Source organism: Nipponia nippon, unplaced genomic scaffold (assembly GCF_047370975.1).
Source record: "Nipponia nippon isolate SJK-2023a ecotype South Korea unplaced genomic scaffold, ASM4737097v1 scaffold_3, whole genome shotgun sequence".
Classification (NCBI taxonomy): domain Eukaryota; kingdom Metazoa; phylum Chordata; class Aves; order Pelecaniformes; family Threskiornithidae; genus Nipponia; species Nipponia nippon.
Window position 1 is genome coordinate 100,325,318 of NW_028262347.1, and position 18,942 is coordinate 100,344,259.

The 18,942-nt window shown below is 42.6% G+C and overlaps 1 protein-coding gene across 7 annotated transcripts in view; it reads left to right on the forward strand.

Annotated features, from left to right (window-relative positions):
* Positions 1–2,611: 2,611 nt before the first annotated feature.
* DLG5 (discs large MAGUK scaffold protein 5) overlaps positions 2,612–18,942 on the forward strand; it is a 111,457-nt gene continuing 95,126 nt past the window's right edge. For all 7 annotated transcript variants that reach the window (XR_015706748.1, XM_087767044.1, XM_087767043.1 and 4 more), the window contains exon 1: positions 2,612–2,965. Coding sequence is in view for 6 of the 7 variants with exons in the window: in XM_087767044.1 (XP_087623170.1) it covers positions 2,665–2,965 (301 nt within the window). In the remaining variant the exon portion in view is untranslated. The remainder of the gene's footprint in view (positions 2,966–18,942) is intronic.

Here is an 18,942-nt window from a genome sequence, read left to right on the forward strand (position 1 = left end):
CTTAACAGGAAACTATATAAGCAAACACACAATGAAACAGGATTGTTAAAGGACTGCTGAGATTAGAAAGTCTTAAAAACTAGGAAATACTTGAATAATTTGTGCAATCTTTGTTCAGTCTTCTTGTGCATTTGCCTTACGAAGGCTTTCAATTGCACTTGCCCTATGTTCTGTTGCAGGCACAGAAGGAGACTGCCTTGGCGCGGGCTGAGAGCGGTGTCTGCTTCGGCTGTGCACTACTAGGTGACACGAGGCAGGTTTCACTTCTTACCGGTAGTTTTTCACTCCATTCTGTTTCAACTTTGTTTTCCTGAGTTAAAGACAACAATTCATGCATACTAGCGTTAACTAGTATTCCTGGAATGTACGATCACTTTACTGGCTAAACTTTGCCTAACTTGGAGAGAAATAAGCAAATTTTCTGATAAATTTAAATAGTCTAGAAAGAACACAGTTTGCGGGAATTTACAACATTAGTCATTAGCCAAGAAAGCTAATCTCTGTGTATTTTGTCCAGTAAAGAAAGTTGCTAAGAAAACCATGGATGCAAAATTAGAAGAAATAAATCTACGAGAGCATAAATAACAATGGACCAAATGTGAAAAAAACTTGTTTCAGAATCATGCCATACTGTACTGTATTGTTTTAAATAATGACTTTTAACGTTGAGAAAAATCCCTGAGTCCCTTTATTCTGTATCTGCCTCCACTAATAGAAGTAGAATGCATACCGTGACTACGCACATAACCCAAGGCCGTTTTCCCATATGAGAGACATCATCATCTGTTGAACCACATAATGCGACTTGAAACTCAGTTCAGTACCTGAATTCTCCAAAAGGGTGTGTTAACAGAAAATTTTAAGCAAGAATTGCTTCCCCTTGTACCTCACTGAGTTCAGTTCTCTGGACACTATATAAAGCATGAAAGAGTTTGGACAGGAGGCTTTCAGATAGTTTCAATTGCTACTAGGTGTAACGGCGTTAACACAAATACTGGTGATGCTCTTTCTGTGCCATTACAGCCACCATTGTTTTTGCAGGATATATCAGAAACATACCAACGTGGCAAGACAAGAGTCTTCCATATAAAACGTGAACGTAAGATTATAATTGCTTGTGGTCCCTCTGCAGCCTGTTCCCCTAGCTGTTTGCAAATTAAGGTGCCTTTGGGTGCAAGTGGTGTAGGCAGGCTGTTTACCTTCAGACAGAAGCGTCGTTACTCTCCTTTTTCTTTGCCAAACGATTACCTGCTGCTGCTGCCGCTGCGAGCAGACACACCCGTGCTCTGCTGGTACATTACCTGGCCTCTGGTTATTCGCGAAACACGGGCGAAACTACATGTGGGGGGAAGATGAGCCAGCAGAGATTACTAACGTTTAGGTGTTTTGTTTGAAAACTTTCATTTTTCTAAACTCTAATGGACAAAGCCCCAAACGGTCTATATGATTTTGACGTTTTGCTTTTTTCGGCTAGGATGAAATAAATCTTGACGTTTGAAGCCGCCGCCCGGCGACGACCCCGGCCCCCGCAGCTGCCCCGCGGGCACCGTCCCCAGCCGGCCGCGGCCGCTCCCGCCCTGCAGGAGAGGGCAGCGGCACGGCCCGCCCGGCCCCGGGCCGCCAGGGCGGGGGAGGCCGGCGGCCCCCGTCCCCGCCGCCGGGGAGGAGCGCCGCCCGCCGCAGCGGAGCCTTTGTCTCACCGCCGAGACAGCCGGGGCCGGTCAGCCCCGCTTCCCCGGAGGGAGGAGCGGGGCGGCCTGCGAGAGGTTTCCCCCGCTCCGCACCGCGGCGGAGGGGGGGGGGCGCGGGCCCTGCCCCACCGGCCCCCCCGCCCGGGTGCCGGCGCCCCGCCTCCGCGCTCCACAGGGGCCGGCGGGGAGCCCCTGACTGACGGCCGGGAGGCGGGCGGCGGCCGGGGTAGGGCCGGGCCGGGCCGGGCCGGGCCGGAGGAGAGGCGGCCGTCGCGGCACGTCGGCGGGAGGCGAGCGGGCGGGCTGGCAATGCGCTGCCGCAGCTCCGTCTCGGCGCAGGCGGCAGCCTTGTGCAACCAATATGGCTGCGTGCGCCCGCGAATGAAAGGAGGCGCTTGGAGCTGAAGCCGTCTCCCCCCACCCCCTTCTCGCCCCGCGGCCGTGTGGCCTGCAGCGAGCGGCGGAGAGAAGTTGTCTGGGCTGCCCCGCGGGGGGGTGGGGGGTGCTCGGGAGGCGGCGGCCGCCCTTCCCGCAGCTCCTGCTCCCGGCTGCCCCCCTCCCGGCGGCAGGGGAGAGGAGGAGGAGAAGTTGTTTCGGCGCCCGGGGGGGCGGAAAGGAGGCGAGAGGGGCGCCAGCTGGAGGAGGAAGAGAAGCAGCAGCCCCTGATGGCGGCTCGCCCCCCGTCTGCCTGAGGGGGAGCGCGGCGGCGGCTCCCGGCCCGGAGGAGGAGGAAGAGGCAAAGCCGCCCTCGGCCCAGGTCCTGCCCGAGCTCCGCGCCTCTTCCCCGGGACGAAGTTTCGCCGGGGGCCGCTGCGGGGGCGCCGGCTGCCGGAGGAGGGCGGCCGGCGGCGCCCCCCCTCGGCCCGCGCCTCCCCGGGGCCGGCGGCGGCGGTGGCGGAGCGGCGGGGCCGGGGGCGACGGCGGTGCTCGGCCCCGGCGGGCGAAGTTTGGCCGGCGGCGGCCTGCCGCGGCCATGGAGCCGAAGCACAAGGAGCTGCTCGCCCAGTGCCGCCAGAGCCTGGCGCAGGCCATGACCGAGGTGGACAAGGTGGTGGAGCTGCTGGAGGCCGCCGGCGCCCTCGGCCCCCGCGACCTGCGCGACCTGGAGGCGGCGGGCGGCGGGAAGGCCGAGCTGCTCATCGCCCTGCTGCTGGCCAAGGAGCGGGACCACTTCCAGGACCTGCGGGTGGCCCTGGAGAAGACGCAGCCCCACCTGCTCTCCATCCTCTACCTGAACGGCGTGGCGGGGGCGCCGGCGGCGGCCGAGACGGCCGGTGAGTGGGGCCGGGGGGCGCGGGGCCCGGCGGGGGCCGGGGAAGGTGCGGGGGCGGAGGAGGAGGGCGGCAGCGGCTGCCCCCGCCCACCCCCGCTGGGGCAGGGGGCAGGGGAGCGGCTGGGCAGCGCCGGCCCTCGGGGCCCCCCTCCTGAGGGCGGGAAGGGAGCGGGGCGGCTGCGGGCGGGGGTCCTCCTTTTCCGGGGCGGGGGGGAGCTCGCCCGCGTTCGCCCTTGGGTTCTCGGTTCTTGTTTGGCCCTGCCGACCCCTTCTCCTTTCTCTTCTGGCGGGCGCGCTGGTACTGGTCCCGGGGAGGCGCCGCCGATGCTGCGCGGTGCCCTTAGGAGAAGCCAGCCCAGCCTGCGTCTTGCTGCTGCTCCCACCCCCTGAAGCCGGGTGCCGGTCGGGGGCTAGGGAGGACCGGACCCGAAGGGGTTTTCCTCCCTTGAGCTCCTCTGGGGCCGCCGGTGGTGTTAAACAGTCGCTTCTTGATCGGGCAAAACTGTGAAACTCCCCCCTGCAGCCCGTCTGCTGGAATCGGCTGGCTGGCAGGACTCCAGCAGATGTGCGTTTGAATAAATATTGTGACTATTTTTCTCCGGACAAACATACGTTTGTTTGAGGCTATATTATTGTAACTCTTCTTGGTGGTTAGAACAGGAAAACAATTGATTTAACTGCAAATCCAGACGAGAAGAAAGATTTGAGTGTAAACCTTCTTCTCAACTAAGTTGGGCTTTGACCCACAGGTCTTCCCCTGTTCTCCTCCCTCCAAAACAAGCCACAGTCTACTTTTATGTGGACAATACCAGGCTTTAAAATAATTAAAAAAATAAAAAGTGGTGCTAATACACAAGGCCTTGCAAATGCAGTTGTGCTTCTAGATGAGAAATACTTCAATTGAAGTAAATGGTAATTCTGTATTATAGATTACAGATAAAGAATATGCAATTGTCTAAGTGATGTGTAAGTGTTCTCTTTCAGCATGTGTCCGAATTGACTGATTCAGAAATGTGGGGTCTCTTTTTGGTTTTGTTTCCAAATTTGGGAATTGCAGGGTGCGTACCTTTTTACGTAAGGAACTGCATTGGGAGGCCTTCCTGGCTCTTATAAACTATACCATTTCTTTAAGAAAATAAAACTCTTTAAGAGCTGCTTCTGTCTGGAAAATAGTGCTTGCATGTGCAGTCGCATTGTGTACTCTGCCCTTATTTGGGTTATGCTGTTGATGCTAGGAGTTTGGTAAACACAAAGAAATGTGTGAGGGTCTTATGTTTTGTTTTATGTCAGTGTATTATACCGTATGGCCTTTTCTAATGACTATATGGCAGGACCTCACAGGATGGGGAAAAATGGACTGAACAATAGACCTCAACACTTCTAACATTATGTGGTCTGACATCAATAGGAGATGAGGGCACTCGCTGTCTTTCAGAATGGGACCCATGATGTTTTTGTATGATTAGATTAATGCTCGGTCTTGTCTTGTTGAGAAGATGCATTAATGGTACTGGGTTGCTAACGTTCCCCAGCCTTAAAAACAAAGGTGTAAAACATGAATGGCAGGAAAAAATGAAGTAGGAGTTGGATATAGTAATACTCTTTATTTTTAAAATACAAGTCGGAATTGCAAAATGCCTCGCAACACTGAGCTCTCCAGGGAAAAGTAGTTTGGCAAAATGAACTATATCCTCCTTGACTGAATGCATTCATGAGGCTAATCTGAGTTAAATTAACATCTGTGTGGGGAAGGATGTTCCCCTGACGTGATGGGTTTTAAAATTTTATTGCTTTCATTTATCAGTAGTAATAAAGAGCTAAATTTGAGAGTATGGTTTTGTTTCCCTTGTGATAAACATGTTTACAAACTAGTACACAGGAAATTGCTAACCGTGAGCTTAAGAATAAACCCTCATGCACATAGAAAGGTAAAGGACCTGAGCCTTCAAACGCTGTTGTGTATGTTCCAAGTTTACTCGCCTGAGGAAGTTTCACGCTAACTAGTCATGAGGCTGCTTGTGTGCCCACTGAATGCCTCTGAAAAATGTTGGTTGATGTGTGAGTTTGTCCTGGATGTGTTATGCAAAGAGTTAACGTTTGAGTGTAACTGTGGTAGAAAGGTTCTTGTTTGAACCTGTGTTCAGATGTAATTGGGTTTTACTCTAATATCTCCCCGTACGAAGTCTGACCACCCATCTGCTCTTCTCGTGCCATTTATGAGTTTTACTCTGTTTCACTGGGGATGTTGAAGGCTGATAGTCAAGTTGCTCTTTGTTCTTTGGGTGTAGTAGCAAACTGTAAACGTGGTAGCAAGGAGAACCGTTGGACGCTGTGTTTAAAATACTTAAGTGAAACAGTCCTCAGTGTATATTACATAAACCACCTCTATTCTTAAAGGCAAAAAATATATATCTTAAACATCGCTTTAATTGAACCTATCCAGCTGAATTAATTTTTAAAGTTACTGTTAGTATATGAAAAAATGACAGTTCACAGTGGTACACTTAATTTTAGTATTGTTTGGAAGAGGAGGCTAATATAAAGTACATCCCTTGAATGCTTGTTGGAGATGACAATTATTTATAGCCAGTAATGTCTTGTAGTAGTTTGCGAATTTCTTTTTCCAGTGTGCTGTTGTTGTGAGGGAAATGGGAAGATAACCAGCACCGTAATTTTGTTCAAAGTTGCAGAATTCAGCATACAGTCTGCTCACTACGCTAGCATGAGTGATTCTCCTTCCATTTTAATGTACGCGATGTGTACCATTACTTTGTGTTTTACTTTGTGGTTTTTTTCCTTCTCATTTTAAATATCACCTCTTATTGGACTTTAAAGGTGATGTGTAAGCTCGGATGGAAACTCAGGTTATTTATATTGACAGTTCTTGTGGCTGGCTGGACAAGGTAGAGCTGACACTTTTATAAGTATTTATCTACACAACACCGAGGAAGTAAACAGCTGGTCTGGCTGCTAAAGGGAAGGAACTGGGGTCCTAGTAACTCTCAAAAGACTTCCAGTATGGGTAACTGTCTTTACGTTAGAAGGAGCTTGCTTGTCTTTGTAGAGTTTCCCCCAGTTCAGTCCCCATTTAGATATATTTGTCTTCTATAGTAGCTTCTAACTGCTTGTTTTAAATCTAAGACTGTATAGTGGTTTGTGGATGACAGTTTCTCCAATGAAATGTATATTTTTTTAAAGTTTTGTTTTGTTTCTAATTTGAGAGCAGGTGCCTAACAGTGTTAGTAAACAGAGTGCAGAATCTAACAGGAAACTACCTTCTGTCAAAGCAGAAGCTAAACAAAGCGCGATTTGCTCTGTTTCACTTAGTCATGTTCAGAGACTTTAGTTCTTCCTTGAGTAAGACCTTTGATTACTACATTACACCTTTGTGTAAATGTTTCTGTGAGAAATTGGCTCTGTCCACGTGAAAGTGACTGTTTGGCTGATTTAAAATCTCCCTGTGCTTTGCACAGAGACTAATTCTTTAAGTAGTGTGCCAAGTGCTTTTATTTATTTATTTTGGGGTGAACCAATGGGTTATTATTAAATACTTGATTTGGCAAATTACCTCCTTCACACATGTGAGAAATCCTGTATCCTGATAGAATAACATATCCCTTCTAATGTGGAAATAAATGACTTGTGAGCATTCAGTTATCTCTTAGATATCTTGCTAAGCAGATAATATTTCATTGTTGTAGTTGATATAATGTGAGTTTTGTGACATAGAATGCGTCCAAGACAAGAATACAGTGGAAGATGCTTCATTGTGACAAGTACTATTAAAGATGTATTTTCTTTTAAATGTAATTAAAGGACTAGAACGGAAATCTAATGAAACTGTGTAGTCTTTAGATTGGTTCAGATAATGTGGAGCTTTGTACTTAACATTTTTGTGATACTGAAAACGTGAGAAAAAGGTGGGTTTGCTTGTCAAGCTTGGAATTTGTTTTTGAGATGAACTTGTGGGGCTACAAAGGCGCTCTTAGCGCTTTATCCTCAAGCTGAGTAGACTCTTGAACTTAAAAAGCTTCGCTGCTGGTTTCACAACTATTAAACTTTTAGGGTTCACAGTTTCCTTTTATATTAGCAGTTAGTCTCCTACTTTTCTGTACCCATACAGCTGCGATCAGTGTGTGTCTGTAAGCTTAACCGTAACGTAATGGCTTTTTTACTGTAAGGATTTAGCACCATTTTAAGTTTTAAAAGCAGAGCATGTTAAGCTTCAGAGGTGTTTTATTTAACAGTTTCAAGATCGGAATTTAAGTTTTAAAACTTCAAAATTTAAAATTCCAAATTGATTGCATTTTTAAAAAGGTCTTTAAGGGGTCAAGAAGGAAAGAAGGAGAATGGTTGTAGATTGAGTTTGAAAGTTTTCCTTCTTATTACTCTTATTTAATAAGACTTATTTTCCTAACTGTGTTTGGTCAGAGACCAAGTGTTAATTTCCAGTCCAAAAAGTAAATGTGGACATTTATAGGAGTAGGAAAAAGTTATAATTCAAACTTTTATAGCTTTTTAGAGTGATGATATAAACTTCTTCCCTCTGCTTTATAAAAAAAGCAGCGAGTTGTTTCAGACAACATCGGATTGGAAATCACAAAGTTTACTTTTAAATATTGCAAAGTCTTTAAGCATATGTAAAAACAAACACAAAAGGCAAGCTCTGAATTTATGAATTTAGGAGATGGAGAACTGGGACCCACTTCTCTTGCTGGCAGCACTGAGGAGACCCACAAGAAACACAGTAATTCCAGGGTTGTCCCTGAGGAGCTGGGGGTGTGACTGCTCAGGCCTGGGGCCTTGCGCACTGTGTTCTGTGTCCCCCACAAAGTGTTGACTGGTCCCCACAAAACGTTGACTGGTGACTTGCAAGAGGAGCTCATGATCAGGAGTGAGAATTTGAGCTAGTGAGGAGCCGAGAGACTGTATGGAGGAAGGGCGTGAGGTGTGGAGGCGGGATGTGGTGTCCTGTAGGAGCAAGTGAGAAGAAAGGGGGCTGGGGAGGCTGTGGGTGAGGTAGGGGAAGAAGACAATAGAAGTGCTTGGAGACGAGAAATAATGCGTGCATTCCCTGGGAAAGGAGAGATGGGAGAATGAGGAGAAATTGTAAAAGCGTAATTTACTGACTCAAGGACTGAACTGACAATTTTGCAATTAAGTACAATTTACACTCCCTTCCGTCGCTGAAAATTGAAGAGTGGGAGAAGTAGAGCAGTATGTCTGGGTTTTTCCAGACCTGTTATTAGTTCCCAGGGTAGCTTTGCAAGCCTTGTTACAGGATTTCTTAAATTGTGCAGATGAAAAAGCAGGCAGCAGTCAGAAGTCACATTAGGAGAAGTACAAGTCTTCAGCAGCGCTGAGCTGTAATTAAACTTGATAAAATACCCAGTGCTAGTTTTGCAGTACCTGTGTCTTCTGATGATCTCAGATTTGTGGTATCTCTTGGAATTGCCAGGCTAAAAAAATGCAGGAAGTTTCTGGCAAGTGTCCAGAGGGGTATTCCCAATGAAATGTCTAATAGTAAGTGAATAGAAGCAGACTCTCAATCCCAAAGAAGGAAATGTGTGTTCTAGTAGTTCACAAATCCCAAGGGTGGTAGTTCTCAATTACATTTTTGCTGTGCTCAGGGAGGGGGTGGAAAGAAAGCTGGCCACAGTAAACTCATGGGGACATCGTTTTCATCAATGTAAAATGAATAATAATAATTTTTGTGGTATCAGTGCATACAGCTATCAAGTTGCTTTGGACACACACAGGACTTGGTGTCTTACAAAATTACAGCAGAGTAGAGAGACTGATACATTTTTTCAAAGGGTTCTTTTAGCTTGTTACTTCTATGAGTAACCTGAAATAGAAGCATAAATTTCACTTTCAGACATGATCAGTAAGAAAAGCCAACAGCTTTCTGTAACTTGCTCCTTATTTATTTGTTAAAGATTGCCTGTCTCAGAGGTTTCAGATCTTTAGCTTGATTTAGCTACCATTCGCAGTCTCATTGTTGTCTTGTAGCTTTAACCAGTGTTGGTTGCTGTGAGTTTTTTGGACCTCTGGTCTAGATAGTGAAGACCACAGCCACCACATGGGTACTGACTTCGGGCTTTCCAGTTCTGTTAGCAGCCTGCAATTTGAGCTAAGTATTCCTTTTTTTTTTTTTTTTTTTTTTTCTCCTTTGCTGCTTGCTTTTACCACTTTCTGTTTTTTTTCTTTTGTTTCTTTCGATTTGCTTCTTAGCTTCCCGTGCTCCTGTTAACTCTCTTTATCTTTCTCCCTTTAGTTCTAATTGTTATTTCAATTATTATAGCATTACAATTCCTTATTCAAAACCCTGGTTATTAGAAAGATACCAGTAAGTCTTGGTAAATTCCTTCTACTTTTCACTTTTTTTCCTAACAATTACTTATGCTGTAAAATCTCAAGGACAGAGGTTTCATCTTTCAGAGCTGTTCAGTCCCCAGCAGGTTTTGGGTGTTACAATGGGAGGCAATTAGTTCCTGCTTGGTTTTTTTTTAGATATAAACAATCTTGAATTGCTATACATAAAGTGAAAACATTTCCTTATGTAAAGTGTTCATAGTATTGATCAATATGGAAAAACTTGTTAGTGCATATAACGTTGTATGAAAAGAGCTGTAGTAATGAAGTTGAGGCACCTAGGCTTCTGTGACTTCCCAAATTATATTGAGTAGTCAATGCTGAAATATTATTTGTGACCTTCAAGGTGCAAGTCATTGGCTGCTTTTTTGTGAAGGGCGATAATTTAGAACTGAATCATTCTGATGTAGGAGCTGGAAACGTCGCACCAACTGACCTTTGGCTTGAGGCTAATCAATACTTTTCTAATGAAAGCATAAAGGAAGGGTGCTGTCCCCTGAAGGAAATGAGTGTTGTTAGTGCATCGTTAATGTTGGAGCCTGGCTTTTCCAAAAGGGCCATATTTTTGAGTTCTCAGTGTTACTCTGGTATATGAATTCTTGTCAATGCAAGATAGAATTACTAAAATGTTGAAGGAGGCCCATAGTACTATAGCTTAGAAACCAGTTCAAAATACCTAGCATAGAATGTTTGCTGCATAACTGGTATATTTGTATGCTTGCCGTAGGTTGTGGTGCACTGGCAGGTGTGTTGATGGTGACAGGTGGTAATACCAGCATCCCTTGCTGTTGCAGCTAACAAATCAGGTTATATTTGGGAACTCCTGTTGTAGGCTGTTGTGCAAGAGGAGTCTGATCTCCACAGGGCACCCTTTGCAGGCTTGAGAAGCTGGTGATAGCAGATGGGGTACCTAGAATTGATGGATCTTGAAGAAGCTGATTGCAGCACTTGGCCACTTGGGGTGAACACTTAAGGATATTTTTCTTGACAGTGTGTGATTACTGGGCAATACAGAATAACTTGCTAGAACTGGAAGGCCCTTCTTACCCAAACGTGTCAGAGGAAGTTAAGAGGAGGCCATTTTATCTATGTAACCCCCACCTTCTTCTTCCTCACAACTTCACAATTCCTGGGTTGAGGTGCTCAGCAGTTTGCTTGTGCTCAGTATTAATTAGTTTGTTCTGGAGAGCTGCTGTTTGTATTTTAGAAAAACCTTAATTTTTTTTTTTTTTAATTGGCTGATAAAGTAATTGAATTTTAAATAGGCCATATTGCCCTGATTCAGAAGCTTTCCAGGTATGCAAGCGAGAATGTAAAACCAGTAAGTGTTTCAGCTGGAGAGTTGGGGGGATTGGGTAAAGAGGGGTGGTCTAAGGGTTATTTTTTGGCAGACTTTTTACACAATTGACAATTTATTGTGTATTCAGATGATAAACCAAGAAATTCTCTTCCTCCCCACCCCCAAACCCTCAAAGCCAACCTTCTTTAAACTAATTTTTAAGTTAGCTTTCCTAAAAATCCATCAGGGAGCATTTACTCTTATAATTATTACCATGCTTTGTGACAACTTTCTTGCCTCTTGTGCCCCCTCTCCTTTCACCTTGGCTTTTTGTTCTACCTGAACATAATTGCTGGTTCATGAACATGCTTATTATTCATGTACTTACCTTCTAGCATGTGAGTAATCCCCGTTTATATGCATCAGGTTAGGCATGTGCAAGTGTTGGCAGGATCCAGGCCTTACATACTAAGCTCTTTGGATTAGACGATGTCTTCAGTAAAGTACTGCTTGTACGCTTGGGCCTCAGTACGTGAGGGTGATGGCTGTTTGCTTCTCGGTAGTGCTTAAATGGCGTTTGTGTAGGAAAACATAGCTGTAGTATAGGTTGATGTATTTTCCCTGAGGACTGATGTAAAATGTAGTTGGAATTCTGGACTTGCTTGGTGCAAGTGAGCTACGTCCAGTTGATGTTGGTGCACCAAAATCCTTACTTTTCAAGTATAGTCTTTCTTTCCGAGACAGATAAGCCAGCAGGTATGTGTATGTATGGTTTTCTTTAAAAACATTGGAACTTTTGGATTGGGGAAATAAAGTTGGTGTGGTAAACAGCCGTATCAAAATTACTGAATACAGCTGCTAAATTGCTACATAGATGTTCCTGTGTTATTTTAATAAGCATAGAGTTCTCTTTATCTCCTTTATTGTTTCTGTTTCTTGTTTGTATTTGTTTTTCTTGTGGATAGCTTTCTCCTGTTGCAGACTTTTGTGGAAAAATAACTCTAGGAAGAGATAGTTTTGAGACTCGGGTAACCACATGCTCTTGCTCTTGGAGCACTTAAATAATTTCAGGTCGTCTTCCTCGCTAATGATCTTTGTGCAGAAAGAGGGGTTCATTGAGTTGTTGGGAGCTCTTCAACTAGAAGTCGAGAGGAGATTGACAGATGTGGTTTTAATGACTTCTTTCTTTCAGGAAAGCTTCTTGTTACGCAGTTTTAAAGTTCTCTTAAACACTTCATGCATGATCTTGTGAACGTTTGCAATGATTTTTAAGAAGGTGTGCTTTGCATTTAGATCATGAAGATATTCTGGTTTTCAGGTGGTGTGCAAGTGAGTGTGTGTTTAATGGTGATGAAATCAGGTTATCTAAAGGTTTTCTTTGAGGCTATATGCATCACCACAATGAAAACATTTGGGTATTAACTTCACTTCTTAATCTTTAAAATAATCATGAATGTCCAGTCTGGTTTTTCCCTTCTGAATGCTTTTATGAGAAAGAGTAATGTTACTTGAGAGCTTGTTTAACCTTTAATTGAAGATGGGGGTGTGTTGTAGTTTTAACAGATTTGCTCTTTCAGTTTGTTGAAGGCCATTTGGCTTAAGTAGGTGTAGTTAAAAATAATATAAAAAGCTTAAGTCTTAAACAAAACCAAAAAAACCCAAACAAAAAAACCCAAACAAGCCTTAAACAACAGTAGGCTTTCCCTTGTAATTGATCAGTGGGCTGCTTGTTGTCATCAGCTGCTCCATCATGTAGTGCTTGAGTTGTGCTAGACGCAGAATGAGCTATGTAGGTCCAACCTGAATTTTAGAAATAATAAAAATCACAAAAAGCAATACTAAACCCCCTCAAAATCACAAAAGGGATATTCTCAAGAGGGAATTCACTTTCAGTTATATCGTTTTCACCTTAAAGTGTTGGTATTTTTTTTTTCCCTTTTAACAGAAAGCAGTATTAAAAGTATAACTTGTTCAGCCTCTTTCCTGCTTTCTGTGGCAATGGTCCTTGGGATGCTCAGACTACCTGTTTGTTTCCTCTTTATTTATGTATGCTGCAACAGCTCTCCTTAGATGCTCTGCCAGTGCACAGGCAGCCTTTGCTTTTTTTTTGCTGGAGAAATGTAAGTTTCCAAGGCTTCTAGTTGCAATTAGGGCATATTAGGAAAGGATGCTTTCTGTACGATGCATTGACTACTCCTTTACATTAAGGGTCTGATTGGTCTGGCTTAACGGGTTAAAAAACCCCCAAACCTGTTGAGTAACATGAGGCTGACGGTTGTAGACTGCAGACATGAGCTTTGAGATATTTAGTGAGTTATTTTTCTAAATCGCTGGCCTTGAAAATGTGTAGGCCAGCGCTTTAAGGTACACTACAATAGCTCATAATTCAAAGATATTCATCTGTTACCCTGATTCATGAACCTTTCTTGTTTTTGTGGCATCTTTGCAGCGTTCAGGAGTATTTCATGAGCTGCGTTGCTGCAAGTGGCAGAGCAGTGTTTTGACTGAGCAGGAGAATGTTCCTTGGTAACACTGAGAAGCAGTTTCGGATGCTGAGGTCAGAGATGCTTTCTGCCTTGGGTTTTTAGGATTTGGTAAGATATCAAGATTATTGGTATTAATATTAAAATCAGTAAATACGTGAAGGAAATCTTCATCTGGCAAGGCTGGTGACAGTCCTGTTCTGTACAATGTTGTTTGGCTGAAACCTGTTTGTAATGTGTGCTGGACTGGAAGAAAACACAGTGTGTAAATATTAAGCTGTTTTTCTATCTCTGGCTGAGTTTATCTTCAGTGATAGGCTGTGCATACATGACTTGCGTAAAATTTCATTTGCCAGGGAGTATCACATTATATTGTCTAGAATGTCATCTCTCAATTTAATTTTAGAACCAACTATAGCAAATTCATTAAGTGCTGCAAAAAGCCAGGTTATTAGTATGGTTTTGGTACTGAACTTTTACTCTTTTGGGGCCCCTGATTTCCTCCTTTCCAGTGATAACTGGAAGGTAAGGGCAGACTGGTGAAACTGTAAGGATTGCAATGTGGCTGTTGCCTGGCTAGGGTGATGAGCAGTTTACTGCACGTACTGTGCTCTGCAGTGTGCTCCCGTGTAAGGAATCTCAGGGTGCTACACTGCGTGTTGCTCAGCATCTCTGGAAAGTTAAGTTCTTTTTTAATTCTTCTGCATCTTTGCATTGCAACAATACAGTGTCGAGTTTATTGGTTTTGCTCTGAATCTGTTCAGCTTTCTCACAGACACATGAGCCAGATAGTGTCTGAGGGTTGTAGTAGCTGATGTAGAGAATCCACATAAAATGTTCTGTGAATTCGTCTCATCAAATGCTTTTATATATGTATGTTTATGCATGGAAATTTTTAATACGTGCTGCTTTAGTAATGAAAAACTAAAGTTGTGGTGAAATAATAGGCTATGAAAGATAACAAATTTGCCATGGCTAGAGCATCCATGGTCTTTACGACAGTGAGAGGAGGTGACTTTGGATCATTGGGGCTTTAGGATTTCTAACCTTGTAGATTAGATCATGAGACCTTGGCCTTTGATTTAATTCCAAATAATATCAGACATTGGATAGTATCCACATTTTATGTGAAATTCTTAGTATTAAAAATGCTTTCTTTTCTAGATCTGTTTCAGGAAATTACTAAGGGTGTGCTTAATTTTCTTAGTGATTTCAACAGAACTTTGTTAGCTTGTGGAGGAGAGTCTCATTTGGCTGGTTAATCTCTGTTCTCTGTTTTCTGCTGTCCTCATGTGTTTTTCAGTTCACATGGGGCGTATTGTGAAGATAGGCTTCTCAGCTTTCCTGACTGAGCGCTCAGTATCCGTTCGTGATGGTGGTCTTAGGGGACCTGTTATGTATATGCACTAATGCACACACACAAACTTGCACATCTTAAAAGGTGATGAAATGGAATGTACTGTTTTAAGTGAGTTCTTTAATCTTGTTTAATACTACAGAGTTTTAACTGAAATGTTTTTTTTGTGTTGTTCTCCCTGCCCCTCTTAACAGTGTGATCTAAATAGAGCTTATAATTATGGTAAGATATTGTATGACATTGTAAACTAAAGAACCCAGGAGCCACTTCTGTGATCCCCACTTTTGCTTTGTAGGAGATAAACATGTAAGAAAGGGCTAATAGGATAAATAACTCTGCATTTCTGTAAGAGATATCCTTATGTTAATGACTTTTGCAGTGAGACTCAGAAAGAATAAAAATCAGTTACACTTTTTTCAAAATTAAATAAATTCTGATTTGAAGAAATTACATAAAATGCAGATGTCCAGTGTTTATGTTCTGAAGTTATTCTGGATTGCAAAGTTGTTCTGAGCGTTTGTACATAAAGGTAATCAATAGGTGTGGCATGTTGGGAAGTTGTAATGAAGCATCTGTGTCTTTGGCTGTTGGATCGCAAGGTACACCAGTGGCTAGGCTTTTCCAGAAAGGACTTTTGAAAGTTCTTGAAGAAATAAACTTGTTCTTGAGTTCTGTTAGGTGCGACAAAAGTGATTTAGGGAAGTTAGTCTTTCTGCTCCAACAGTTGTTGGGCTTTTTGTTTTTTTTTGTTTTTGTTTTGTGTGGTGTGGGGTTGTTTTTTATAAATAACTACATCTGCAGCCTTCTGAACATCTGCAGCCTTCTGAACATAAAATTGGGGTTTTTTAAAATGCTTATTCGTATCACAGGTCTTACTGAAATTATGTAGGTTTTTTTTTTTGAACTTCAAAGCAAGCATTTTGTGCTATGGATTTATTAGCATAATGAATACATATATATAATTTTCCCTATAGCCTTTCTCAGATCAGGAATAGAGTTTAAATAAAGTAACTGAGCCCTTGAAAGTTTCATTCTGTTGTCTCTATCAGAGATAGTGCATATCTGCATTTTAGGCTGGAAGCGGCATCACAGGGGAAAAGCTGTTATTCTGAGTAGACAGCTCTGTGTTCACCAAGAGCTTCATTAACGGTGAACCTGCTAATGCTGAAGCTAAGAACGCTCATTTCATGCTAGTGTAACAAACAATTTCAGCTTCAAATAATCCTCCTAAAAAACGGCCTTTTAGAGAGAACCTTTCTTTACCAACCACCTTCTGTATAATTTCATTTCAGCCATTTTGTGGATGTCTAAGCTGAACATCCAGCATTACTGATGTTAATTGCTCTGCCTTAGTTTCCTAGTGCAAAAATTGGGAATAAACATTGCAGAGGTAAGTGTGAGAATGCTGTTAATGGAATGACCACCTCTGAAGGACTCAGGGACTTGTGCCATGGAGAAGAGGGAAAACAATGTGTATTCGGAGCAGGATGTGAATAATGTATTGTTAATAAAGCATGAGGCAACTCATTACAAGGACTCTGTGATGAAAATCAGGTGGAGTTCTACAAGGGGGGAAAAAAATAGATCACGGTCAATTATATGTGCTTCCTTAAGCCCTGAGCTTGTTTGCAGAGCTAGGTGACCTTTCATAGGCTTGGGTTGGGGGTAGGATTTAACAGTTTTCAGCCTGCCTTGCAACTCAGGTGGTCCCAGAGCTCTGGGTCAGAGGAGAGTGTACCAGCCAGCCTGGACTTGGGATCTCTCTGCTTTGTAGCATGGATGGAGTGATGATGAGCTTCGGCAGAGATTTAGGGCCGAGAGGTGGAGTGGGTGACTGAGAGAAGCAAGAGCAAACTTCTTAAACTTTCTCTGCGATGGTGATTGTGACCATTCCCTGTTTTCTTTGGTACAAAGTCAATTAAGTTAGCTGAGATGATCATCACTACTAGTTAGAGTTGGCATGAAGAATTCCCTGCCACATATAAGAAATGTTTAAAAAAGCTTTTTTTACTAGTACTGTTATAGTTGTCGCCACTTTAGGAAAATACATTTGGTTTTGGCATATCAGTTTGAACACAAAAATTAAAGGTCAGGATGTTTGTTGAGCTGAAGTCCAGGGCTTGGGCATGGCCAGATATACGGTGATCCATAACTGAAAATGTGTATGAATACCCTTAACTCTAGTGTGTTCTTAGATTTGTCAGTTCATGACCCTGAAGTCAAGAATTTGCCTCTGAGCGTTTTACCAGATTTGACTTCCGTTACCTAAGTCTATTTTGTGATTACTTTTTCAACTACTGTGTAAAACTCATACAGAAAGCTCCCTGCAGTGCATGGGAGATGCAGCTGATCTCCCCAGCTTGGGTGGGATAACCGTGGTAAAAGGGTTAGTGCAAATTTACTGATAATCTTTGCTGCTACTTTCAGATATGCAAATGGTACACGTACGATGATGGAATGCGAATTGACTGCATTATATGAAGACATACTATTCTTTTTTTGCTGTGCTCAAATGCTACTTGCAGATCTGAAATGGGAACGTATTAGCTTTTAAAATGTGCAATCTTAATGCTGTTTTCAGACACTAAGCAGAAAGTGTGTTCATGGGTTTGCGGTTAGTGGAAAATGTCAAATTAGATGTCATATGCCCTGCTATTGGCTATTCTTCTTCAATGCTGATGCTGTAAGGAAATGGGAAATTATAGAAGTATAGTAAAGTTATAGTTGCTATACTGTGTTTAGACATGGGATTACAAAATTTGTCATCTGAGTGTAAAGATGTCAGTTCACTTTCATGTGAAAAGTTGATTCTTACGTGGAGCAGGGTATTTTTGTCTCTTTTCTCAAAATTGGCAAAAATTGCTAATTTCCATGAATGCATGGATTATAGCAACAGTAACAAATTGAAGAATTTTGAAGAGGGTTTCTGTCATTCAGAGGAAGCTATTATGTGAATGTGAACACTATGGCAGAGCAGATCGTGCATTACAAAAACATAAATGACTTGCCAAGTTACATCTTATTTTTCTTAGAATTTATGTTCAAAATGATGGTTTTTCAACAATTAATCTCACTTTATAGGTTTGGAACGATGGTAAAATGCAGTTTTACAGTTGGAGAGGTTTGAAGCAGAGAAGGGAGGAGTTCATCCTGAAGGACAGAAATGAAGCTGGGAATGCAATACCTACTACAGTGCTCTGTTAGACAGTGCAGCCCACAGAAATAGGAGTGCAATTGTCATTATTTTCAAAATTAGTGCCTTAAAATACATGATGCAAACTAAAGCTAATATTAAAGTGCTGTGACTGTATCATAGTAGCTGTGTCTTCCTGGTATATTTTGACAAAAATAGCCTACCACCCGGTACAAAGAAGAAATACAGGAAAGCCTGCAACCTCTCCCGGTGGCTTACTGCTGATGGACTTTGTAATTACATATGTCTAACTCCATCTGTACCGTGCTTAGCTAGAGGTTGGATTTAAGATTAATTGTGTGACGGAGGATCCTGGCTTACAGCTATATCTTAATTAGAATTCACAATCCACTTTCAAAAAAGAGTTTTCAGGTATTTTTATGTAAAGAACACTGATTATAGGGCAGATGAAAACATTTTGATCTTTCTTTTTTCATGGTTTGGGAATAACTTAAGTATATATAAATATATTCCCATGCCATCTGGTTATTTCTCTCTTCATCTTACTCTTGGCTTCTGTCGCCTTGCTTGTTGCTCTTTGCCTTTTTAATTAGGAGGAAAAAACCAAGTAGAAATGACTTTTCTGTGATCACAGTAACATTTCAAAGATTATTGAATGTTATGAAAACTAGTGCTTTTCTATGTTTTGAGACTTACTGCTGTTGAACGTAGCTCTGATACCGATATGAATATACTAAATCCCTTTGAGTTGGGTGTATAATATTTTACTTAGTGTAATTAATCACCTTTTTTCTGGAAAATATCACATTTTTCAGAAATAAGTAGTTCAGTTCTTGAACTACAATACTAAGGTTGAACTATGATGGCAAGGTGGTTGTGTTAATTCTTATGTTCTGGTGGTGTCCTGGCTGACACGGATCTGTTTCTAAAAGCTGTGATTTGGACGTACTTAATTAAATGTGCAGGAGTTAATGTTTACCGTATTCCGGGAACCCTCAGGATGCAGTCTGGTGAAGACTGACAGAAAAATTCTGTCTGTTCTAATGATTTGGGTAAGAGGAGAAAAAGAAGGAAAACATACACTTATCTTTTATTTGAGTAATTTAATCTCAAATGCTACAATGTAACTTCAGAACTGTTGAGGGTTTTTTTTTTTGTTGGTTTGTGGGGTTTTTAGTGTTTTCTTTTTTTTAACTCTGTGAAAACTGTTTTGGGGCCAAGAGATTTTCTTCAGGTGATCTGAGTTTCAATAAGATAACTTCTTATGTCTGGAAAAAAAAAGGAGGAAGTCCTAAAGACCTTCCTTAAACAGCATCACTTCAAAGGTTCA